General features: G+C 37.3%; 1 protein-coding gene across 1 annotated transcript in view; it reads right to left on the bottom strand.

The window, feature by feature from the left end:
* Window positions 1-1022: 1022 nt before the first annotated feature.
* Window positions 1023-26557, bottom strand: part of FRMPD2 (FERM and PDZ domain containing 2) — a 59519-nt gene continuing 33984 nt past the window's right edge. Inside the window, exons 26-43 of the mRNA XM_017803836.1 lie at window positions 26358-26553; window positions 25271-25429; window positions 24436-24610; window positions 23156-23366; window positions 21942-21979; window positions 19365-19451; window positions 18870-18934; window positions 17079-17240; window positions 16048-16216; window positions 14722-14798; window positions 12625-12713; window positions 11118-11233; window positions 9082-9230; window positions 7324-7414; window positions 5865-6199; window positions 4178-4393; window positions 3850-3912; window positions 1023-3049 (exon numbers count right to left, since the gene is read on the bottom strand). Of these exons, the coding sequence (XP_017659325.1) occupies window positions 2978-3049; window positions 3850-3912; window positions 4178-4393; window positions 5865-6199; window positions 7324-7414; window positions 9082-9230; window positions 11118-11233; window positions 12625-12713; window positions 14722-14798; window positions 16048-16216; window positions 17079-17240; window positions 18870-18934; window positions 19365-19451; window positions 21942-21979; window positions 23156-23366; window positions 24436-24610; window positions 25271-25429; window positions 26358-26553 (2470 nt within the window). The 3' untranslated portion in view covers window positions 1023-2977. The remainder of the gene's footprint in view (window positions 3050-3849; window positions 3913-4177; window positions 4394-5864; window positions 6200-7323; window positions 7415-9081; window positions 9231-11117; window positions 11234-12624; window positions 12714-14721; window positions 14799-16047; window positions 16217-17078; window positions 17241-18869; window positions 18935-19364; window positions 19452-21941; window positions 21980-23155; window positions 23367-24435; window positions 24611-25270; window positions 25430-26357; window positions 26554-26557) is intronic.

The raw sequence follows: 26557 nt of genomic DNA, 5'->3' as shown, positions 1-26557 counted from the left end.
ACTTTGAGCTCAGTAGTCCTATCTACAAAGGATGTGAGTGTACCCCAGTAGTAGAGTGGAAAAGAAGAAAACTGTTAGGTGCAGATAATCCTGCTTAAGTGGTTTGGCCTCTTCAGGAAGTCTGCAGCAAAGCTGGAAGATGAATCCCTGAATCGTGCCTTTAAAGAGGGAGCTGACAACATATGGTTCCTTACCATCTCCAAGAGACCATATATAGCAATCACATCTGCCAAGCACTTTCTGGTGATGACTCATTGTTTATTTCTCCAAACATGGTGTCTATTGTAGGATGAAGCTGTGTCTATCATTTCAGTCCTTCCATCTCCCAAATTATCTGCTGTCTAGGCTTACTGTCAGCATGGAGATCAGGAGCAGACCTGGACTGAGGGGACCGCCTTTAGCTTCAAACATGTACAGAACCCTTGCAAAACTGCAGTTTTCTTAAAATATTTTCAGACCGTGGATTGAGAGACTTGCTCTGTAGGATTGCCCCAGAACTGTGACAGATGTAGGGCTTGTCACCCAGCATGTGGTAAATTGTGTTCATTTGGCTCTGCCTAAAGTTGGTCTCAGAGCCTAGGAGATTTTCTGTGAGTGAGAGTTTCTTTGTTATGAAACAGATTACAGAATATCTGGAAGGACAATTCTGTTTTATCTTACTCTGCAGCAGCCTTAGAGGACCAGACCTGTATAAAAGTGTATGTCTCATCCAAACCCAAGTCCAGTTTGAGGGAGTATGTCATTATGGGGATCATAACCATAGTATCTTTATCTGTATAAAGGTATTTAATTGTCACGTTCCCAAAGAATAAGATCATGACATATGGCAAAATTTCTTAGAGGTCAGTAATAAGGGCTTCAGAGGAATGTACAAAAGGTACCATCATCACAAAATCTACCTTTAGAGGAATTTTAAATATAAGCTCCAATTAATAAAATATTTTTCCCTAGAGCTCTTATTAGTTAGTAGTTAAGTATTGCAGCTGCTTTTTTATAAAACAAAATTGAAATTAAACAGATTGTTTTCAGAAATCTTTTTAATATCCCTGTAAAACAGGAAAAACTTATGTCAAACAGCAAACACATCTGTCAAACAGCTGCAAAGATGATGCACAAATGTGGAGAAACAAATAATGCTGTGAGGATTGTCTTCTAAATCCAGAATGCTTGTTCTAAACTACAGGAAAAAACACCTTTGCATCAAGTACAGGAATATTTTCAGAGATGCTTATTAAAATTGTTGTGGTACAAAAAGTCAATTGTGCATTCATGCGCAGTGTAGTGCATTCATTGCCTAGTACTTGTGCAGTAATTAAAGTCAAAGTGAAAGGCCAAATACCAAATGAAAGTAACAAAGGTATGAAAAAAATTTGGCTGATGACATTTGAAAAAATTGTGCGAACAGTCCCTTAAATGCAACATGAAGATAGTAAATGCAGAATGTATGGAAAGTAATGCTGAAAGAAAGGAACAAATGCAATGAATTTAAGACAAAACATTGAATTCTGCTTATATTTATACCACTATAAATCCAGGGTTACTCCTGGATTTATTTAGCATTATTCTGAAACTTTATCAATATGTTTGAAATTAACATCTGGCTCAAATAACAAACTGCATTTCTGTCTTTTGCTGCCTTCTAGCTGACTATTGGAGGCCAGAAAGAAAAAATGGGCCTTGGCCTTAATTATGGTTATATTACAGTGGATTTTTCTAAAAGTCATACTTTTAATTAGCATTTAATCCCCTGTTCTTTCTGAAAAATAAGCCTCTTATTCATAATGAAAATAGACAGGCATTTTATTGTCTTGCTTCTACTTCAGTTTTATATCCAATGCCTCTTAATATTTTTTTCTTTTCCTGAAATCAAAGAATTTTTAAAAATATGTACAATTCAGTCAGATTGCTAAAGTTTCCTGTGTTTAAAAGTTATTCTTCCAATGGACATGTAATCACTTCCATATACATCACCTTCTAGATAAAGGACTTAAAAGTAGTACTATAGAAACAAGTGCAATCTTACAACTTTAACAGCATATTTGTGCTCAAATCCATTCACATGAACAGAAACACTTTTTACAAGAGAAATAAACTGTACAGAGAGTTCTTTACTCTAATTTAAAGATTTGATTCAGCCCCTACTGAAATCAGTGGGACTTTCCATAGATCAGTTCAAATCCTAGGTAAGAATTACAAGATAGTTAATCAGTGGAAAGGATCAGGGGAAGATGAAATGTATGCATGTGCCACAACGCACATACAGTCATTTCACCTGGCTTAGTGTTGCATTCCTTTTTACACGGATGTAGAATGAAAGAATACTGTTCATCTACATCTGTGCATATTGCTGGGCTCTTCCTTTGAAGAGAACCAATGAGAGTTTAAAGGCATTCTATTTTTACTGTTAGTTTCTTGATTTAAGATGACTATTGAAGGTGGTATAAAACCCTAGGCTGGAGTGATGACTGGAAATGGTTCTACATTGTTCAAGCAACCAAAGGTAATCAAATTGAGTCCTTCCACACAAGAGCATAACTACTCTAATAAATACTGCTTTGCAGTCCAGAAGCCAATAGTGCATAACAATAGATGAGGAACAACTAATCTTCCACAAACACCAGCAAAACCTTAGATCTTTATAGTTGCTGTCTGGAAAGTAAAGCTAATATCCTTGACACAGTCCCAAAATATTTTCATAACAATTAATATATTATTACACAGAATGTAAAAATTGTCCATGGCAATTTAAAGCAGCAGTGTTGCAGTGCTGGCTGGCTGCTTCTCCAAACTTTGAGCCAAGATTTAAATGACTTACCCAGGATGCGTTAAGCAAGGTTTTGAAATGCCTTAGAAATCAGAGTAATCTAAAAAAACACATAATAACACTCATCTGTCCTGGCTTAACATCTCTTTAAAGTAACTGCTGAGTGGTCCCTGGAGTCCAAGGGGAAAGCAACAGGGAAGAGTCATATTGTAGTCAGTAGGAATCCATTGTTCGGAGCATCTGAAGGACTTCCAGCACAACTTCATAACAGAATAAATACTCATCCTGTATGAAGAGACACCAGTGTGAAACACCTGGTAACATTCAACATAAATTCTAGGCAAAGAAGGACAGACTAGTTGAATCGCTGTTTATAACATCATCATCTTTGTAATATGGATACAAACCCTTACATATTACAGAGAATCCTTGTTCTTTTTTTCCATCACTTGTAGAAGTTCAGGAACGCTGTATTTTAAGCATGTGTTCAACTCTCATTTAGGTCAGTGAAGGTTATCTATCTACTTAATTTTAGTCACATGCTCAATCATTACACTGAATAAAAATGTATCAAAGCATGTGCTAAAATGGAAGGAAGAACTTATCCTAGTCTTCTCTTGCTTTTATTCCCACCACCTGTTTTCTCTGAATTGAGTTAGCTGCATCTTGTCTTTTCCTGTGTGAAAAGTCTTTTTGAGAGTTGTTTTAACTCAGCAGTAGAAGGGTTTACTTGGTGATGATAACTCAGCAATAGCAAGAATTCAGCTGAAAGCTGCAATTTTGCAGGGTAGAGTTTATAGTATCTCACTGTTTTTATGAGCCTTGCTTTTCTTCTTGCTTTAGAAACAGAAAGAGGTGTATGTTTTATCTGTACTATACTACTGCTTGGCTTTTATTTCAATTATTTAGTGAGGGACAGACTTCTATATTTTAAACTAGACACCACTTGCCTGGAAGGCTGTTATTTTCCACAAATGAGAGCACTAAAATTATATTTTAAGCCCCAGATTTATCAAAGCATGTGGATATGTACCACTAATTGTGGCTTTTAAAAATCATAGTCTAGTTGAATATTGAGAACTTACCTTAGTTTGGATCATGCCAAAACGCTGATCTCTCAAATCCCTCACTATCTCCTTGATGTTGAACTATAGGAAGAGAACAATTTTTTTTGGTTGACATGCAAATTATAAAGAAAGATTTAAGCATATTCAGGTGGGGAAGCTGTGACACTTCTTTCAGAGACAGTATATTAACTTATCAACTTTGTTGTTTGAAACAAAAGCTGGGTTTATTCACCTGTTTTGTTAGGGTGAATTCTAAGAGGAATTACTCTGTTCTAAGATGCCCCCACCATGCTATTGACATCCATACCAGTTTGCAATACTTAACAATGATCTGTTTGATACTTACACATAAATCTTTTTCTATATAGCTGAGCAGAATTTCAATACACAGCAAAACTCCACTTCTTCCAATGCCAGTGCTGCAGTGAGCAACAATAGGTCCTGTACTGTGAGCTTTTCTCATGTGACAAATAAATTTTACAAGCTGCTCGGCCAGTTTGGGAATATTGTGGTCTGGCCAAGTGGTGAATTGCAAATGACTTATAAAGCGCTTCTCTTCTGTCTGGAAGAGAGAGACCAAAAAGGTTAAAAATTATCGGTCCTAAAACCAATTTTCAAGGAATTCCACTAAAAATTTTCCTTTAGCCTCATTCTTAGTCAATTGTTTGTGTACCCTGAAATTCTTCAGCTTTTTATATTTGGCTCTAATAAGATTTCTTTAGGTTTCCAGTAATGCACTCAGAAGACACAAGCCTAGGAAATTTACTTTGCATGATTTTGATGTGACACTGAAGTTATTCTGTTGCCTCAAAAGGATGTAGTTATCTCATTTGTTGTTTAGAAAGGAAAAAAAACCCCAAAAACATTTGTTAAATTGGAACATTACAGTACTGTTTGCTAAAACTGTTATTTTAGCTGAATTAAGCCTTACTAATAGAAGGGTAGTAATATGAATGCCATGATATTAAGATCATAACAGCTATTCTGGCTATCAGACATAAAAGAATAACTTCTGATTAGATACCCAACAGGAAAACTAACTAAAAAATGCTTACAATACTAAATAAAATGTAGATTAAATAAAGACTGATATTATTGAATGGTCCTGGGTCAATTCTTCTTGTTGCCAGCTCCTTAATGATAAAGAACTACCTGGATTTTTACTGTCAGAAGAATTTGAATGCAAATATGGATTTCTGCTGAAACAAACCCATAGCTTTCTGTAGTAGTTTGATATTGGTCCACTACAAACATAACAAACTTAAAATTGTCATTTAAACAATCACATATAACATACCATCTTCCCATCTTAAGAGTCTTTTGGAAAGATTCTCATCAAATGCTTTACTATGCTTCACACTCGATAGCATATGGTGAACTGTCTTTTCCTCAAATAGAAAAATTATCTTGATAGAAAAGACACCAAGTTAGTCTGGCACAGGTACAAGTCTTTTTGTTATTCCACTAAATATGTGTCCTGTAGAAAATTTTACAGAGTTACTATTGAGGCAAGACTGAGAGACTTATAGTTGCCCTGATTTCCCTGTTCTTACACCTGGATTCTGTATTTGCTAAGTTTCTAAAAATTTGCTGCTAGATTCATAATTTCACATGTATTCATGTCTTTTGATGAATGAAAAAAGTATCATTTGATCTAAATTCTAGGATGAAAACCACCTTCTTCCCCTCTTTCCATCCAGCCACCATTAGAGGATATGAATCTACTCTGGCACAGATGTGATTTGATGAGAACCATAAGCAATTCTGCAAAACACTAAACACACCAGCTCTGTGACTGTTAGAGTCACTTGTTCTTGTCTAAAAGTCTGTAATATCAGATCCATTGCTTGTGGAATGAGCAAAGAAATATTATCTCATTAACCCTAAATTCATGCCTGTTATTCAGATTTTTACATTCCTAAAAAATCCAAGCACATGGTATGGAAGAATCAAGCAGTACTACTGGTATCTACTAATTTTAAATATATAATCAATTTCATCATATATAAAAGTATTAAGTCTACTCAACTTACCTGCTTGTTGATCACTTCTATTTTTCTAATTACGAAGTATTCCAGAATCTGGTAATTGTCTAGCCTGAGATGGAAATTTGCCAGGTCTTTAGAATCATTGGGAGGCTCAGGCCAGTATCGATGACATTTGACTTCCCCTAACTCCACTTCTTTTGTCATCATGGCAATCACATTTGATTCACTCTCCCAGACCATTTGCCAGAAATCGGCCATAGTGGATGGCAGAGGCCCTTGGGTTATGATATAAAAATGTTCCTCTTCTCCAACTTTCATTCTAATATAACTTGCGTTAATGTAGCCATTCTTTTCTCCCAGAGGAACTCGTGTCTTATCATCTGTACAGAAACAGAAAGATCCTTTTGAGCTGAGAATCTGAAATGGAGTTCTACCATCTCCAGCACTCATGAGATAGGGAACCTCAGTCTCTCCATCAAAGTACGGCTCTGGATTCTAGAATAGAATTTGAGTAGTAGCACTGATATTAATCACTGCTTATAGGAATTTCCACAGATAAATTGTATTGTTCACTACAGCTTTATTTCTCTTAAGATCCTTATGTAATACTCTGACAAGACTTCTAATTACCGTGGAATTGTTTGGCAGTGATTCAACATAGTGTATCCAGTGCTGCTTTTAATACATTGCATAGGAATATTGACACTGGATTTTGGTGTTCTAAATCAGGAAAACTTTTAAGAATATATATACTGCATTCACTGATAAATAGAGGTGCTGCAAATTTTTGCATGTGTTGTCCTGCTGCTGCAGTTTACAAAGACATCAAGTGTTCAGAAAGTGTTTTCTTTCTGTCATGATACCTCTCAGGGAATCATTGAGCAGTACATTATTTTTTCTTGGATCCTTGCTAATAGCAGTCATTCAGAGCTTGGACCCAAATCTTCTTTCTAAAATGACTTCTCATCAGCGATGAAATTTGTTTCTGACTCTGACCAGAGCTGAGCAGCTGAAGGGTCTGGTTGGATAATATGTTTTCAAATACTTTTGGAAGAATCTTTATCTTTTGAAGAGTTACATAACTTCATGATTTCCACTGTACTTTTCAGAATTCCACTGTGTCACAAGCAGTAGATGTAGCTGTACATTTAAATAGGTTTAAAGAAATGGTATAATTCAATGTCCACAGAAATGTAGATCAATAACTCTGAGAACAAGGGAAGGAAACACCAAGACAACTAGTCCCCTACCAGACCAAGTCCTGCCTTGTGGAAGATGATACTTTGAATAGTTACATATTGTACAATGCAGACATACTTATGTGAACTCTATCTCTTTTGGAAAAATCTCATTAATCATAATGAATAAATCCATTATTAGCAAAGCTCTCTGTGACTATGGATGTGGTGAGATTTGCACCTCCTACGTCTCTGTTATAACTGTTTTTCTGTTTTCTGATGTCTTTGCTCACCCAGTGTATGTTTTTGTTACTGTGCATACTTACATGGAAGAATGTCTTGGTATCTGTTTTTATGCCGGTTTTCTGGTGCTTTGCCAGTTCTGCACTCATCTATTGGTTTCACATGTTCTAAAGCCTAGATCAAAAAGAAATAGTCAATCCATGATGTTCACATCCTCTATAGATAACTTTCACAGTGTCAGTGTGAGCAAACTTTACTACAGTATATGACCCAAGACTGGCAAATAGACTTCTTACAGAAGAGAATCAGTACACCATTCTCTAAACTCCTAGGCAAGGAATTCAAGTTGCTTTATATTTTCTTCAGCCTGAATAACATTTCTAGGCTTTTCAAGTGAGATTTCCAACCTTCATCCTCAGCCTCTGTCATTACAAATCCCTGTTGTATATTGCTGTATGATAGATGTTTGGAATAGTGTCTCGGCCAAATGTCAGCATTTATAATGGATAACCTACTGACTAAAGCACTATGTTGCACTATTAGCAGTGCAATAATGACAGTGAGTACTTTTCAGTGATAAAGTGATTAATATAGAGAACACCATCAATGGTACTGAGTGCAAATCATATGGTTGTTAAGTACTTCATAGTAGATTTAGGGGAACATAATGCAGTGTTGTTGGAAGCAGAAGTGTGGAAGTTCATTTCATTTACAGTTTTGAGTTACCTTGACTCTTTTTTACTCTTGTACCTATTTGATATGCATTGCATAATGCTCAGCCATCACATTATGCTGCTATCCAGCCTATATGAACTGAAATACATGTTACAATTCTTGAACACCTTCATCAGTTACTAGAGGTTTTACTCAGATAAAATATCCATTGGCTTTAGTAACCAGTTCCTTATTAGATCTTTAAGTGCAGACATATGACTCAGCTCATAGTATGCTATACCTACATCAGCAATGGAATAGAATGGAATGAATGGAAATTAATACGTGCCCTTGAGCCTTCAGGGAAAGTCAGCAAATCCTGTACACTTGAGCCTGTTGGATTTTTTACCCAGAAAGTCAGAGATATAAAGGCAAGTGAAAGAAACTGATAATGTTGCAATTACTGTGGAAAAGTGGCAGCAATCCATTTCACTGCTACATCCTTTTCACTGGTGCATCCTTCAAGGGAAAATTCAGCACTGTGTTGAAGAGTTATGAATCTATTCTTTGGGAATTTGATGATAACTGAGTACTCTATTTATGCCCTGAAACAAGCGATTTTATATGCCTTCCTAATTTTACATTTTTTCATTATTTAAATGCCATCAGATGTAATTATGTGTTTTCATTACCTTTCATTACTTTCATTACTTTTTATTTTAATTTCACAAAATTCCTGACTTTTTTAGCACCTTGTGGCAATGAGTTCCGTGGATAACTGTTGCATTGCGTGAAACATTTTCCTTTCAACTGAGTGTTTCTACATTAGTGAATCCCTGGAAGCATGGATTTCTTGCTTAGTGCAGCCCTTGGGATAGTTCTTAGGCAGATGTTCAGCAGAGCTGAGGGGGTAATGGGAAATCAGTCTAGGAAAAAGTGATTCATTACACATGGGCAGTATCTTTGGACAGAGAACAGTGTAAGCCTGACCTACATGGAAAGAGGAAGAAACAAATACTGCAGTATCTGCCAAACAGCAGAATAGAAACCCCATTCTGGCTGGAATAATTCTCAGGGAAAGTGGATTGAATACAAGTTGATCTCCCATACAGTATGCAGAAAGCTATTAAAAACCACTTTCTTATCTGTGCTAAACAGTTAGATCTTAAAAAGGAATCACACTTTACCATAAACTCCTTTAACACCTCTTGATTCTCAATCCGCAACTGAAGGCCTTGAATAAGACCTGTGATGCCAGTCCTTGGATCTAGTCCAGACCGTGATGGTTTCAAGTTAATTAACTGAGTCAGTTCATCTCCAGAAGCAAAGGTTCTGTCTATATATCAACAACAACAACAAAAACCACAAAACCAAAACACAGCAACAAAAAAAACAAACAAGAAGTTTTTAATTATCATTGTTCATAGTGCAAGGTCCTGGCCTAAAAAAACTAGGGAGCTGGAGTATGTATATACATTTTGATGCTTGTATTGTGGAAGCAAAATGTGAGAAAATGTGAGAAAATATTTTTGGGTTACTTATGTTCACAGCAGAAAGAAGAATAAGTCAGCACCATGGATACAACCAGCACTACATTTCATGTTATTTGGAAGTAGATCCAACTGTTGCAACTTATTGCCTCATACAGTTTCTAAATACAGTCTGTTCTAAATAAACCGTTCTTGCTGAATTGTAAACTTTAATGGTACTTTATACTGGTAGAGGAGACTGGCCACATCTTCACAGGGAATCATCTTCATGTTTCCAACACTTCCCTGAAAATTAGTATTGCCACATCCCACTGCTAGGAATAATCACTGCACATTCTTCTTTCCTGAAGTTAGAAAATATTTTTTCTTCTCATCTTATCTCACACTCCACTTCACAAAAAAGGTGTGAACTACCTTTCATGCACCAAAGTCAGGTTTCAGTTTTACTAAGTTGCTCATCCTGAAGTACATATTCTGATCCAATACTTGACAGATTAAGAAAATGGATAAACATTATCTCTCCGGAAATATCACTGCTCTACTGGAAAAACTTTTGTTACCATGTTGAGTAAGAACAGTAGCTTATTTGGTAAAAATTAATGGTTTGAGGTGGGGGAATTATGGAATTTGTCTTTTTTATTCATAGCCTACTGTTGGCAAAGAATAACATGCCAGCTGTCTCAAAGAAAACCTGATTATATGTTTCACGGGTTTGTTATAGGCTGAAGACAAGGAGCAATGCTGTGTTCTCCTCTTGTAAGATATCATCACTACTTTTCACTATTCTCTGTTAGAAAAGTGTTGTGCTTGCTATGTTTCTGTCTGGGCTACAACTTTCCTCTGCCTTTCCTGAGCTTCTAAGACACTTTCTGCTCACTTTCTGTTCTCTGACTCTCACAAGTGTGAGGGTGTTCCTATTAGCTATTCAAGAGTGCCAGTGAAGAGAGATCCTCACTCCAGACAGAGGACACTATTTCCCATATATCTCTCTTTCCTTCCAGATCAAATGGAATTTAAAACTCCTGAACTCTGAGCAGGTAGTAGATGATAGATCAGTTATAATTTTCTGTTTGCTCTCCGCATGGCTTGGTAGTGTGAGGGAGATAACTGTGGTTTGCTTCTCATAAGAGTTATCAGCAATTCATTGTTTCCACAGGGCAAAAAGAAGCAGAGAGAGAGAGACCTGCATTTCAGATAATCTATGGGATACTGCAGCATCCTGAGTGTGATTCCTTTCACAAATTATTCTCATCTGGGGCAGAAAGAGTTTAATTTCCATAAAGGAACAATTAGGCGGATTCTTTCTGTAAACTCTTCTGGTGTCGAAGAGGCTTTGGCACCTGAGCTGTAAAAGTGCTTCAGTATGTGCTTAAGCACATCAGTTCTAGAGGTTTTAATGAAGTTGTCATGTGAAGTGAAATTCAGTGATTCTGGGAACAAAGTCTTGAGATATAATTTGGCCCTTCATTGTGCGTTTTTGTTTAATTTACTTTTCTGAAAAGTTGTATGAGAGCAGTAAGGGAGATAGAAGAGAGCTCCTGCTGTATGTCTTCTTTTGGAGATGCCTTCATATGTGCAAGTGGTAAAAATTGTGTCTTGAGTGCCCTGGTTTTTGAGACTCAAAGAGCAAATCCTTAGCTTGTACACAAGGGACTACTGTTGTTCTCAGTGTACATATATGGAGGAGCTGGGCTATAATGTTAAAGAAACAAAAGAAGTTTTTGCATGGTTACTTCTAGGTAGAACAGGAATCCTGTGGGGCATAACATCATCTTCATTGTTCCAGCTGTCTGACTCAGACTGATGATTTTCTCTTCCGCAGCCTTCACATTCTGAATATTTCTGTGACCTGTAAAACAGTGTTAGTTGAAGTGGCAGAAGCTTTGATACTCTGAACTGTATAAAGATTCTAGGTTTAATATATTTTTGATCACTTTCAACTTTCTTGAGCAACTACTTGCAAGAATTAATCTGAACTCTAAAGAACATAAGTTCAAGGAATAGTAGGAGCATTTTGTCTGGAGTATTGTTCACAATTATAGCTAGTGAAAACCACTATTATTTGTATTGTATGTGGTGATTGTTGGGTTTTTTTCTCAGAGATAAGAGCATACTTAGAATAAAAAGCTGCTCAAAGTTGACTGGAAGTAACATTTCCCACAGTCATAGACAATTTTTCATGTATGACCTATTTCAGTTGTTAGGCAATTATAGCTTAATTGACTTTGAGTGTTAATTTTTCCTAAAATATTTAGAACATTTTAGGGCACTGTAATATGTTTTAGGTCGAAGCTAATTCTGCAATCCAGAATATAGCTATAACATGTGCAGCATGGTTTAAATATCCCTCTACTGACTAACTCAGATACCCTTTAGTAGGCTTAAGCATATCACAGTCTTACACTATCCTGTCCTATATGTGATCATAATGTTATAAACAGTAAAAAGGTACACTTAATAGTGAGGGGCATCGAGTCTGTGTTCACATGGATGTTCTCAATTGCAGATACTCTCAGAACTTTAAAAACTTATCTCTGCAAGCAGATAGGGAAGATTTTCATCGCTAATTGACTGACCAAATAATGTTTTACCAAATTTTGTTTTAAACGTGAATATTTGTCCTTTTTTCATTTATTTGGGTTATAAATGCTAAAAAAGATCATATTTCATATATTTGGCATAATTGTAATAAAACTGTCCACGTATTACCAATACTCAATTATTTTTAGATTTCCCATTATCCTAAAGATTTAAAATTTGAAGTAAAATTCTTCCCTTCTTGTACTATGTACTTGCTTTGGAGTAACATCCTCTAATTCTCTGGATTCTTGTATGTCTGGACTTCAACATCTGTATCGTTACAGCCATAGTACCGCAGGGTCCAGCCCAGGCTGCAAGATCTGCTTGGAACTCTTAGTAAAACCCATGGGGACCCTGCCCACCAAGGTGGCAGTGCTACCACTGTTCTCTCCCCTCCTCAGCTGGAAAGGCCAAAGCTGGTTTAGGCAATTCCTCATGAGCTGTTACACCTGGAAGCTTACATTCCATTTGTCTTAGTAATTGTGTGGAAGCTGTTTAGCAGCTCTTGCTGCAGATGGAGCTGCATTCCAATAGAACTGTATTTCTGTCATTTGGGACACGAGTGCATTTGCATACCATTATTAGGACAGCTCTGGAAATATAAGCATAAATTATCCATACTATTTATTTTAGTAGTTTTACTTCATTTGAAAGACTTACCTGTCTGAAATGTTACTGATGATATCCCTATAGTCTTGTCCAGCCAGCTGACCTTGAAGAGAATTGTGTGTACTTTCTGGATCCTGCAGCTGTGAAAAAATCAGTACACAGAAACATCAAGAATATAGTTACTTTCATCAGCATTCTTTCTTATTTCTGACAAAAATGTGTCCTTCACTCAAGAAGGAAAATAGTTTCCTCTTTCAGAAGAAAGTATGTATTGCAATATTTGCTGGGAGTAAAAGGCCCTTTCAGCTGCATTTGTGAGTTTCAAAACAATACAGTCTTCAGACATCTCTACAGCTTAGCATGCATGACTGAACTTTGAAAAGGTTCATATTTGTTATATCCTCTTTGACCTCATAAAGAGAATTCAATCACAGGAATCAGGAGTCACACTCCTCAACAGCTCTTGGCAGCAGAAAGCACGTGTTCAGTGTCTGAGATGGAACTGTTGGCAATAATTTACTTTTTTTATCTCAGACACAAAGATGCCAGTGGAAGAAGTAGGATGCAGCTGCTCTGCTGGAGAAATGCTCAACTAGCAGAGAAGACAGACTCTTGATCACCCTCCATATGCAGTAGAAGCAATAGTATTGGTGGTTGGTTTTCCATCCTAGAGAGTAATTCTAGGTCCTGCATTTAAATAATGATGCAGGACATCTGCTGTTGGTATGTGAAAGAAGTTCCTTTTCAGCTGTAACAGTGATAGAAAATTATTTAAATATTAGTTCAAAGTGGTGTTTCTTCTTTCCTTGCTTGATATTCCAGATGCACTCAGAAACTGCCCTGGCACACTACACAGTATAAAGTAGTGAATGCCCCACAGAATCTTAATGGTAGCCACCACTTATACATATTTTCTTAGTTTTGTGCATGTTTTTCCACACTAGAATGGGGACATTCATAGCTGCCTATTTAACCATGAATTCATCTACCCAGTTTCTGCACCTTCTGACTATATAGATTGGAGACTGTTAGATTGATTTTTGGTTTTAATTTGCAAAGGAAAGGTATTTTACCGCTTCTCTTTTTTTTGCATATATATTTTTTCAGTAGTTTGTCATTTTCAAAGTCTACATCTTTGGAGTAGATGATAGTTGTGCTCTACAAAGTAAAGCATAAATAGTTTCTATTCATAGGAGACAGATAAAGGTAAACTGGAAATAATGAAGAAGAGAGAGTTAATGGAACCAATTCAGCAAAAACACTTAGCATGTGCTTTAGGTTAGGCATGTGCTATGCTGAACTAGACAGACTTAACCCTATCTACTTTAAAACCACTTTAAAACTAAATTTGTGCCCTAATACCTTATAACTCAGGGATCTGATAAGGAACCTGTAACCCTACCGCTATCTCCTACTTCCGATATTATTTCTTGGGTGTACTTTTTTGTCAGATCTTAGACATGACCTTGTTTTGATATTAAATTTCACCTATCTCTAAAAGTTTGGTTCCAACACCCATTCCAACACTGTATTTAAAACCTCCTCAAAGAAATTCCTCTTCAAGGTTTTTTCAGCTTATTCATATCAAGGATTTCTATCACTTTTTCTAGTTTGATTATATTGGTTGAATCAGGGTTTAGTTTTTTTATTTGAGAAGACCTAAATTTCTCATATTTTCTGAGGGGCTTTACAGTTGTAAACTTAGAAATATTGTGAAATTTGATGTGGAATGTTTTTGTGGACTTATTAAGATTCAAAACATAACCATGTTTGAAGAAGTTTAGATGCCTTGGACTCATGAATATTAGTGGAAGACAATTGAATAGAAATCTTTTAATGTATATACTTTAGAAATACTGAAAGGATAGTAAAATTAATAAATTATTTATTTCAGTATTATAAAGAATCAGAACAAGACTTGCATATGCAACCTTCCTTCCCCCCCACCCATTTTGCATATGTATTATATTAATAATATGCTCTTATTTCAGTCATGTCAGCAGCTCCAGTCATTGCAGCACATTTCCCTCACATTAATCTTTTTTCAGCAAGAAGGTGTGGTTCTTGCCCACATTGCAGCAAACCCATTTTGTAAACAAACATATGAGTACATTGCCCAATAACTTCTGATAACTTCTCCAATTTTACCTTACTGCACATCTGGTTGGAGCCTTCTTTCTTGAAACTGAAAACAGGTTGAGCTCGCAGACTTTCCTCAGCACTAGCTGAATACCAGAAAGCAAAATCAAAACAAAATGTGTGAAAATATAGATCCATTTCTTCTCTGACAGCTACATCAAAGGACTTTGACCTTGGAAGAGGCAGTGAGATAAGTGCAAGAAACTGGCGTGGAATATCCCTTTCATGGATGGTCTGAGAGGGTTAGTACAGCACAAATGCCATGTATCACCACTGAAGAAGCCAGCATAATTCAGACTTGAATGATACACTGAAGTACAGCCCTGTATAAACAGCAGTTTATAAATAAAAAAACTGAAACAGACTTTAAATCTGCCCTCCCTAACCCAGCCCATTCCTTTGCAGTGCTAAGGGGCAAATACCATAGATTAACTTTGGTGCCAGTGCTTCTATAATACCAGTGGGTTTTGCTGGTCCAGGAAATCAGTTTAAACTTCTCAGAAACTGTGTAATTCACCAATGCCATGTAAGATGAAAATAGCAATGGCAGTGTCTTCTTGACTGAGAATACTTGAAACAGAAGCTCCAGTTTGTACCCAGCAGGCCAGAAGGAGGAATTCTATATGCTTCCCACTGGAGTTTGTCCACATTACAGGAAACATTTCAGTATTCAAAGAAATAGGAAGTTGAGGACCACAATCTATTGGTAATATAGATTGCTTCCACTCCCAGCTTTAATTAGTATTTAATTTCTGAGTATTCAGTAGAGCAGAGCATAGAGCACAAGTTTCTTCCATAGAGTTAGTCAGCTCTCTTAGTACTGCCCTGTGCAAGATCGGTGTGCTCTCAAATTAATAACAATCAAGCTGGGAGCAGAGGCTTCTGGATTTGATCAAGAATAAGCATAGAAGAGAAATTGTCTGCCAGACAGAACAGGAGGTGTAGTAGGAATGTAGGAATGGTGGGATGTGAATTATTGGGAAATGTATTTTAGCAGCTGGCTGTGATTCCATCAGTGAGTTGTATAAAATGAGGTAAAATCAGACCAGGATTCATGACTAAAAAACACAAGCTGAGTTAAAGCATTTTTGAGGGCCTTGCAGCTTTGCTTCCACTGTTCCTAGACTTAAAAATCACACTTGGATATTCCTTTCCTGTGGTCCTGTGTCTTGAATAGTTTAGACAGTGCTGCAGATCAAGGTGAAGAATGTGTTTGTATCTACAGCTATGAATCAAACTAACTGCAAAATTGAACTGTTTTGCTAATAGGAAATATGAGTTCAGGCAACACATAATCCCACTTTTATCATATACTGAGTGGATGTAGCTGCTTACCAGGCTCTGCTTTTGTGTTTGTGGGGGAAGGTCTGTTACTCTGATTGCCTGAATAAGCCCAGTGCAAAGCCACACTTCGACAGACTGTGAGTTGGACGGTTCCTTGAGCCTTGCGCAGCAAATCCGTAACTGTTTGGCGTGGCAGACCAGAGACAAAAGTCTCATTCACCTGAAAAATACAATGATTTGTATTTCCAGACTCCTGTAACAGAAAGATTTTTTTTAATCACATATCCTAGCCTTGAGCAATCTTTGCATAACTTCTTTGCACTTCATGTGCCCTCATTTTCTCCAGTTTTTGCTTGATCCTCTCCTCTCTATGTCTTATAGTATAATTGCCAGCAGGACACCACAAAAGTAGTCTGAGACAGTAAGAGGACAGTGTTTCCCCCATTCTTCAGACAGAAGATGGAGAAGCGAAGGAAGTAAGTGAAAAACAGAAAAGCAAAGAGAAAATACTGAAACTCCTGGAGAGGGAAGAAAAAATAATTTGAGGTAAAAAAGAAAAAAAGGATGACTTATATTAAAAGCTGGTAAGGTAAGGTGGTTAGGATAGTAAGATTTTAAATAAATAATCAAAATCTCTGTTTTCAGCTTTGCTTGTCTTCATAATACCTAACTGGCATCATGAAGGTTCTTCCCAGTGTCCTCATGGTTAGCTGTTACATGCAGGCTTGGTCAGCTAACAGTTGTTTCCCTGATCTTTTCATCTGTAATCTTCAGTGGGCACAAATACAGTATGGTGTAGTTACAGTTTACTGCTTGCTTTGCTATTCTGGGTCAGCCTCTGATGGAGTGTCCAACTGCCAGCTGTGGAGAGGCCCAGTCCCACAGGAGGCTGAACTCTAGGAAAGAAGTAGGGGCCCCAGAACAGTCCTCTGACCATCAGGAGGCGAGGGACATCACCTTCTACATATTACTATGCCAGGCAGCACCAGATTTCCAATATGCACAATCTTTATACTGAACAGAGGCTCGTTATAGACTATATAGAGAAAATGGAGGCCAAAGCAATGAAGAACAATCATTACCTTAAGTAGAATGTCACCAACTTGAAGCCTCCCATCTAGGTCTGCAATGCTGTCTGGGCTGATGGCTTTTATTAGGATGGCCCTGCCATTTCTTCCACCTACCAGTGCAAATCCTAGGCTTCCATTTTCTGCTTTTTCCAGCTCGATCTTAATAATGAAGTCCTACAACAGAGAAGGATGCAGTCTAAAGTGGAGTTTATTCAGGGCTGTGGTTTTTTTGCATTTTTATTACCAAGAAATCCCATTATACTTCACTGGCTGATGTAGATTATGGGATATATCCTAGTTTTGAATAGATGTATAGAGCTTCCAGGGATCAACATAGCAGCTCCATGTATGTATCAGAATGAAAATAGTACATACTATTTTCATAATCTTTTTAATAATTGCTGCTGGGGAAAATAACCTCTTAGGAGCAAAGAAATGTGTACTTCTATAATCCTTTTATAATATATCAAATAAATCACCGTCATTGACAAACAAGGCACTCCGATCTCCAGCGTGACATTAATGCAGTACGTAGTTCATTCTTTTATTGTTCTATAATGAAAATCTTAATCTTGCAACCTCTACATTCCATCTCTTTGGCTTTAGCACTTCATTTGGTTTTAAAATCAGCTGCCTTTTTAGGGTCAAGTACTATGTCAGAAATAGCAGCAAACTAGAAATGTTTAGGACTTGCAGCATGACTAGTTCCAATGTCACAAATATCAATCTTGGAAATTATTTTTGCAAGTTGAACAGATAAACCATCATGGATTAAATGGTGCAGAAGAAGCAGTAATAGGGATGACTTAATCAAAAGTGAGGAAATACGGATGACTTAATCAAAAGTGAGGAAATTGTTCCAATTTTTCTGCCAGGTTGGAGGTCTAATTTTAACAAAAGGCAGCCTTTTTTGCAAACCAAGATCAAGAGAAAACTAGTACATCTATTCACATGAAATATCAGTCCATGTAGATAATTTCAATTAACATTGTTTTGCATATGTTTTCACAAACAGAAATTATGTTTGGACTTGTAAGAATTTTGAAGCACCGAATGTTGGTATTTTCCTGAAGAAAAATTCCTGTGTATTTTAGGAATTCATAATTTCAAAAATGGCATTCCTCTTGCCAAATTCAAACCATTACGATCTATGTCAGTGCTGCATAATAGTCCAAAGGCTGGGGTAATTTTACCCTCTTTTCAAATGTCCATCTGGTAATTTCAGAATGAAACCTATTACAGAATCACACAATCACAGAAATCACAGAATATGCAGAGTTGGAAAAGACCCAACAAGGATCATGGAGTCCAACTCCTGGCCCTGCACAGGACCATCCCCAAGAGTCACACCATCTGCTTGAGAGTATCATCCAAATGCTTCTTGAACTCCATCAGGCTTGGTGCTGTGACCACTTCCCCAGAGAGTCTGTTACAGTGCCCAACCATCCCCTGGGTTTAATCTCAGGTTTCAAAGATTGTTGTGGAAAATGTTTCACAATTACACCTGTTTTCTCCAGAATCCCATGCTATGACATTCTGTGTCTTTTTCCTGTGCTACTTTCTTTCTAAGCATTGAAAAACAGCAACAGAAGAGTTGGCCCCAGGAAGTGCTTAGTACATTCTAGTCCATGAATGCTGAAGCAATTCCACACTTCAAAGTACACTCTCCAAGTGTATTATATTCATACTTTCAAAGAAACTGGAGAGGAAGAAAATACATTAAATACCACTATTGAAAAAACCTCCCCTCTGTATAGCCCACTTCATTTGATGGACCATCTCGCACTTAAAGTTATCACTTACTTTACATTCTGGAGAATCAGGAGTGTTTTGCTCAGCACCACAATTTGTTTCCTCCAAATGTTTCTCTGTGAAAAAAGCAGCAGTAATTTTTACGTAGTTGTACTGGTAAACTGTTCTATGGTATAACACTCAAAATCTTACTCAGAGACATAATAAAACATTTTATATTTGATATATGAAATACAAAAAAATCTGGTGGATTTCTGTGGGCTCAAACTCCTGAACTGTGAACTGAGCCTTCTGTGCATTATCCCTGGAGACTTTCTACCTTCCTGTGAGCAGGTTCCAAAACAAGCTTTAAAAGCTGCGTGTTATAGCATCTAAGACACCAGATGGACAACAGGTATAAATGTTCTTTGCAACTCCAAAGGAGGCGGGTTTTTTATGAAGCATTAATCTTTCCCAGGTGCTGCCAGTACCACCTAGAGACTTAGTTTCTTTCAGAGAAGGCAGAAAATTTTACAAATTCTAATTGAAAAATGCAAAGTTACTTACCATGTTGATGCAACAGATGCTGTTCTCTGGAATTCAGGTTTTCATTTGACAAAGAAATATTGGCTTTCTCTGTCTCAGCTAGTGGCCCTGAAAACATATAGGTATGTTTGTTCTGACAGGCCTCCTGCTAACCTTCATCTACACATGGGAATGTAAACCTTGTGCTTAGATTATTAAACAAAGCTTCAAAATCCAGTATTGATAGTATATAAGGCAATTTGAGACACTTACTACTGCGTGATTAAGTTTGCCAATTTGCGTATGGATATAAACAATTGCAAAGATATTCCATCTCTGCCACTGCTGTTTTAAAAATTGTAACAACAGTCAGAGAATAGACTGAATCATTCTAAACATGTGGCAATGATCAGGCAGACAAAGAAACACACCTCTACCCACCCACACCCAGTTTTGAGGTTTTGCTTTATCATATCTTGGTGATCTTAGTTGACTTCCACAAAGTACTCTTAATATGTGAATTATAGAAAATGAAGAATGTTCTGTTGTTTAAAAAAAAGCTACCTGTTGCAATTGCAATTTTAGTATGCATTTTTATAATTATGAGAGTCTATAAAAATGAAGGCTTGCTTTCTTAATAACAAATTATTACCGATTTCTCTATAAATCTATCAGTGATGATAGCAAACAGAACACCAAATACCAAAGTACTGTAGATTTTTTAAAGAGAAAAATCATAGAAGAGTTTGAGTTGGAAGGGACCTTAAAGACCATCTAGTTCCCACCCTCTGCCATGGGCAGGGACACCTTTCACTAGGCCAGGTTGCTAAAAGCCTCATCCAGCCTAGACCTGAAGACCTCCAGGTATGGGGCATCCACAACTTCTCTGGGCAGTCTGTTCCAGTGTCTCACCACCCTCACAGTAAAGACTTTCTCCCTAATATCTAATCTAAATCTGTCCTCTTTCACTTTGAAGTCATTCCTCCTTATCCTGTCACTATATGCTTTTGTCAAAAGTCCCTCTAGCTCTTCTGTAGCCCCTTTAGATACTGGAAGGTGCTGTGAAGTCTTCATGGAACCTTCTCTTCTCCAGGCTGAACACACCCCAACTATCTCAGCCTGTCTTCATAGGAGAGGTGCTCCAGCCCCCTGATCATCTTCATGATCCTCCTCTGAACTCATTTCTTTCTTGAGGGTCCCACAGTCAGATGCAGCGCTTGAGGTGGGGTCTTACAGAGTAGAGAGGCAGAATCACCTCCCTCAATCTGCTGGTCATTCTTCTTTTGATGCAGCCCAGAACGTGGTTGGATCTCTGGGCTGTGAGTGCACATTGCTGGGTCATGTTGAGCTTCTCGTCTACCAACACCCTCAAGTGGTTTCCCTCAGGGCTGATCTCAATCCATTCTTCACCCAGCTTGTGTTTGTGCTTGGGATTATCCCGACCCAGGTGCAGGACCTTACACATCCTGTTTTGTAAGAGAGGCAGGTAACTGTACTGGTGTAGAGTCCATAACTCTGTATCAGAGGAGGATCAGACCTGGTTACTTATTTTGAAGGTGTCTTGAGAAATCTTCAAATCTGCAAAGCTCACGGAGCAAGGCTGTATAACCAAGGTCCTACCAGGATATACATTTGCCATGCTTTAGTTATACCACATTAACTGAGAGTACACATAGCTTTATTCATGTCTTCTGGTAAACCGCTTCAGCTGATAGAAACAAACACATGGGTACATGTGGTAGAGTAGGAAATCTGTAACTAGCTTGACTTGGAATAATTTCTTCAGGTAACCATATGCCAGTATTCAGATGAGTGTAGGCATGTGAACAATTCTGGTCCAGAGTTACTTTTTGAGATCATCTTTGCATGATTAAAAAAATAAAAAATTCAAATATCCAGTCAGGTAAATGAAACTGGGGTTAGGCCTGACTTAATCCTGCAGCCAAATGTACACTGGAATTCCTACTTTCATAGCTAACACCCTTTGCATGTGGTGACCTAGATATGATACCTATCCTTCCAACTGATGGTGCAGATGCAACCTCTGCTTGCTGAGGGTCCTTCTACTGCTAGAGCAATACTGGTCAAGTCTTTGTAGTGAAGATGTGTACTGAAGTTTTGTATCAGTTATAGTATTAAATATCTCCTGACAAGAATGCTCTTATGTTAACTGAGAAATATTGGTTCTGCCTCTTTCTGATTTTCTGTAGTTTATTGATAACAGTTTTGAAAGGTGGACTAGATGATGAAGTAGTGGCTCATAGTAAATAGTGGCTCAAAAAGGGTAGAAAACTTGTTAAAGAATAGTTTCAGTCAAAACAGATGTTGAAATATGACCACATAAAATTCCCATTTAATAACAACAAATTAGAAATAGAAACAGACTATGCAAAATGCAATAAATTATTTTTTTTTTACAGAGAACTATCCATTTTATTTCTGTCTTTAAATAGCTACCGAATTTTCTTCAGAACCTTAGAATGGCTGTAACAGAAATACTGAATGCCAAATTACAATCTGTTAATAGCTTTTTAAATGCAATGAATCAAGAGTTTATGCTTATTTTCAAAATCAGAAGCAAGTTTTGAACTAAACCCCAAAAATATTAGCCTTACTTACTATTTTCCTGCTCTATAGGAACCACTGGATTGCCATTTCTGAGGGCAGAAAAAGTGAAATATGTGAGCCATTAAGAGCTGCATGCTTCGTAAAGCACATATTAAAATTATTTTTAGAAAGGTAGTTGTCTAAATTGTAGTGCTTCTATGATTTTGTAAATGGTGCTTTTCTAAAGAGCATTTATATCAATATATAAAATATTTTATTTTATTTAACAGTAGTGAAACGTTTTATTTAAGTGGTTTTGGGGAAAATGGGAATGTTAAATCACCTGTGCCAAAACAGAACTGCTTTCTGGTACATTTGGAATTCAGCTTCAGTTACTTCTTTATAAAGTGGGAATGCTCTTTTTTAAGTTCTTTTACCCTGTTTCTCCTATTTGTCTCCTTAGAATGTAAATTCTGATGATCAGAGTGTGCTACCTATGGACTAAGTGTAATGAGGCAGCAGTTTCTTCTGCTAGACAAGTGAAAGTTAATAAAACATTGATAAAGGTTTGAACTATGTTGAAACAGAGATGACAGCCATACTATCACTCACTCTGGTTATGTAACTTAGTTTTTCACATGCTTTTGGGTTAATATTTGACTTTTCCTCTGAGATCTTCGAAAGCTATTTCTGTATCACTGCAGGACCTGTGCTGGTGCTATACCAGACTGTGGAACATAATTAATCTGAACTGCAGCCATGAACTAATGAGGGAAATCCATTACTGCAGGTTGTTGTTTAAGCCTGGGATGACTTTTTGTTACATGCTGCAGATTAAATGCTGCATTTTTAGTACCTAACTAAAATGTTTGGCTGTTAGAAGGAACTCAGAATTTCTCATCAGAGGTAGTTTCTTGCCTGTAGTTGTGTATCTGAGATTGTATGGAGAAGATTGACGCAAGTGGTGTAAATATAAAGATTTTCCCTAGAGAATGAGATACATGAAAATGGTGGTCAGCCTCACAGTTAAAGGGTTCACATTTGTATTTGGATGATGAAATTTGAAGAGTTCTCATTTGTGGTGCGAGTCTACTTGTACTCGCTGTGTTAGTTGTAATTACATGGAGTTAAGATATTTTATGAATGTTATTTATCAGGTTGAAAAATTCAGACCTTTGAGATAAAGCATTTTTCTTGTAGTTTGTCTTGTGCTGACTGACTTGCTGATGCAAAATTTAGAAACCTGCTTCACCATTAGGACTGAGATTGAGTATGCACAGATTTACCTTGTGGCTTTGATTTGAACATTCTGCGTGGCAGCTTCACACACTCTCACTGCATCATCCAGGCTAATGCCCTCAGTCCATAGTCCACAGATGTAAACAATCTGATCTTGTGGCTGCAAACTGCCTTCCACACTGGCAGGAGAGCCGGGCACTATCTCTAGCACATAAATACCTTGTAACTTGCTTCCAGCTCCTCCTGTCAGCTTCAAGCCTAGAATAATGCAGAGAAAGCATCTTTTGTGGCAGTGTGCTTGGAATTTCACTGTCAGTGACATAAAGTCTAGCGGAATTGATGTGAGTCATTAAAATATAGGCTGAATAAATCACTGACTTTATAAACAACAGTTTTGCCCCAATAAGATGGGGTATACAAGCTGGACTGGGAGAGTGAAATGCCATTAGATGTTAGAAAAAGTATGGAAAAACTTAAATGATGCTGTCCATCTCTATGCTTCAGTGATTCCGTAGTGCTTTATTTCACCTGATGTTCAATAGTCATTTCAATAGGACTCTCAGCTGCATAGCAGTAACTCCCTCATTACCAGAGCACTTCAGTGCCTCACAGTCTTCAGATAGGGAATGGAGGCCTATGACAACTGAGGAGATACCTATACAATGGAAGTCTGAACGGTGCAGTGACATTCAAGGAATCTCTGAAGAAAGTAGTTTCTCACCTGAAAACAGGATTTAGTACCTGAGCAAAGATAGCCATACTGTTTCCTGAGTCTACAGTTTTATCTGTGTCCAGTACTCACCACATTCTGCAGAAATACCAAGATACATTGTGGGGATTTCCTTTTATCATTTGTATTGCACAATACCTTATGCCTGCGGTGAATCAAGGATTTGAGTGGAGATTTTTTTGAGTAGCAAAATGTAGCCTTAACCTGTGGCTCATCCCTCTCAAACTTTACCTTTTTTCTTTTTTTTTTTCTCTCCAAATAGATCTTTATGTATTTCCACAGGTAGTAGACATTATTATCTAACTGTCCACAACTTATGTATATCAGTAACATAAAAATATGAGACTGAAGGTCTGCCAGAAACTTCAGCTGATAGGGTGATAATGCAAAGATAATTTTTCCAACTCTCTTCACTGGTCTAATAAGAGTCTTCCCTCTTAGGCCTTGCTCAAAATAAAGCTCATGGGTAATGGCAGAGACCATAAAGGTGTCAAGGTCACTCTGAAACATATTGATCCAAGACCACAGTTGCTTATGATTATCTTATGAATGCTTTAATCCCCATCCAAAATAGAAAGCACAGTATTTACTACACACCTAGCTGTCCATTGGCACCTTTTGTGAGAGTAATTACAGGAATCTCATCTGGCCTAATAGAGGGATGTGGATCATTTTCAGCACGACCAACCACGAGGTGCAGATCAGGAGGAGAGCTTTGCAGTAAAGTCAGGACTTCATTGCATGGTAAAGATGTGACATCAATTCCATTCACCTAAATGACAAACAAGGAAAATCATGTCATAGATCTCATTGATCATCATGTACTTCTCCCTCCACTCTGAGTTTTGCATATGAACTTAAATTGGTTTTCACTTTCATGTTACTGCTTTGCTGTGGTATTCATTTCAGTGAATGCAACAGTTAAAATTGCAGTAAGATTTCCTTCTTGAACTTTTATATTTCTGAATGCAGAGCTTTCATAAAAATAGCTTTTTTTTTTTTTTCTTGAAACTCAAGGTCTTCTTGCAAAAAAACAAGGAAGAGAGTCTAATGCAACAAATTGTACATGAACCAGGCTGGAAAAAAAGGGTTTATTCATACATTACAAAGGACATAACTCCTGCATCCTTTGTACGTCACCTATCTTATTACACTAATTCAGTTTATGTCATTTAATTGGGAAGGCATTTAATGTCTCATTTGTCTTGCGTTGGTGCTAGATGATTCATGTAATTTGCCTGGTCATCAAATCTATTTGGTCTGAAATTTATCCAACTGAAGTCAGCAGAATTAGGTTTATTATATGATTCATTTGCACTTGTGTACCTTAATGTGCAATAAACTGGATGCTACCAAAGGAAGAATGCCAAAGCTAAATGAGATTGATCTGCAAATATTTTCTCCTCTGTATAAACTCCAACAGTTACTGTACCATAATGATTCTGTCTCCCCTTCTCAGTCTTCCATCAGAAAGAGCAGGGTCATTCAAGATTTCATCAACATACAGGCAGGTATCCACTTTGTTAAGAACTACAGAGAATCCATACCCGTTGTTCTCTGACTTGGTCAAAGTCACAAATATCTCCGTTTCCTATTAAAAACACGCACAAGATATGTTTGATGTAGGCTTTTCTGTTGCTTTATTAACATCTTCCATTATGTTTTATATGCAGACAGGAATCAGATCCTCAGGCGGTATAAACAAGAGTATACATAAGGGTTTCTCTGACTATGTTCCAGAATTAGTTTTCCTTCTTTTTACCTTGTGGAGTTTCATGTTGATTGATTGATAGGACCTAATAAGGCAGAGAATGCCACCTGGGCCTGGAATTTTGGCTTTTGAAATATGTAAAGAAAGGCCTGGAGTCCTCTGAGCTGACAAGTGTTGCAATAGGAGGGTGCAAAGATTATTGTTGTTATTGCTATTATTGTCCCACTGAAGGAAATGGATGGAGCTAAATTTTGTCCACAAAATTTAGTGCTCCCAAATTAATAGGAATTCAAAGCTCATTAGTCAGTAGGAATGCAAGATGTTCCGCATTTGGCAGGAGATTGAGCCTTATTGAGCCTTTTGAATAGTAATTAGCACAAAGATCATACTTTCTTATCGGAACATTACAGTAATATCAGTGTAACAAAGTGATTTTCCACATGGGCTTTAAAGATGACAGAAAAAACCCAAGTAGCTGACTCCAATTAATTTTAGAGGCTACTAGAGGACTTTTAAGCCCTTGTACACTGAGAATAATACTGCAGAATGCTGGAAAGTTGGAGAAATAGTAAGATGTAAAGACCAAGGAAATGGCCTTAAGGCAAATAGTTAAGAATTCTGGAGAGGTAGACTTAGTGGAAGGTCTGCTTTACTTGAAGATTGTGGATATTCAGGAAAGAAAAAACAAAAATCACATAGAAATAGCATAGAAAATAAGTTAAAAGTAATGTTTAAGAATGTAACACTCTTAAAGTTGTTTCTTTTCCCTTGTATTCTACTGGTTAATAATTTGGTACCTATCACAAACCTGAGTGCAATCTTCATTTTCTTCCTTCTCTTCCTCTGGTTCCTCCAAGTCTTCCCATTCATTATCACTGTCATGTGTCTCTCTAGCAGGTGGGGATGATGATAAGGGACCACAAACACGTGCTTGTGGGGTCGCAGTGGTCGCAGAGAGAGTCTCAAAGCTTCCTCCTCGTGAAAGTGGAGCCGCGGGCATTGAGCTGA

Source organism: Lepidothrix coronata, unplaced genomic scaffold, assembly GCF_001604755.1.
Source record: "Lepidothrix coronata isolate B3197 unplaced genomic scaffold, Lepidothrix_coronata-1.0 Scaffold8, whole genome shotgun sequence".
Taxonomy (NCBI): domain Eukaryota; kingdom Metazoa; phylum Chordata; class Aves; order Passeriformes; family Pipridae; genus Lepidothrix; species Lepidothrix coronata.
This window is presented reverse-complemented; position numbering and strand designations above follow the sequence as displayed.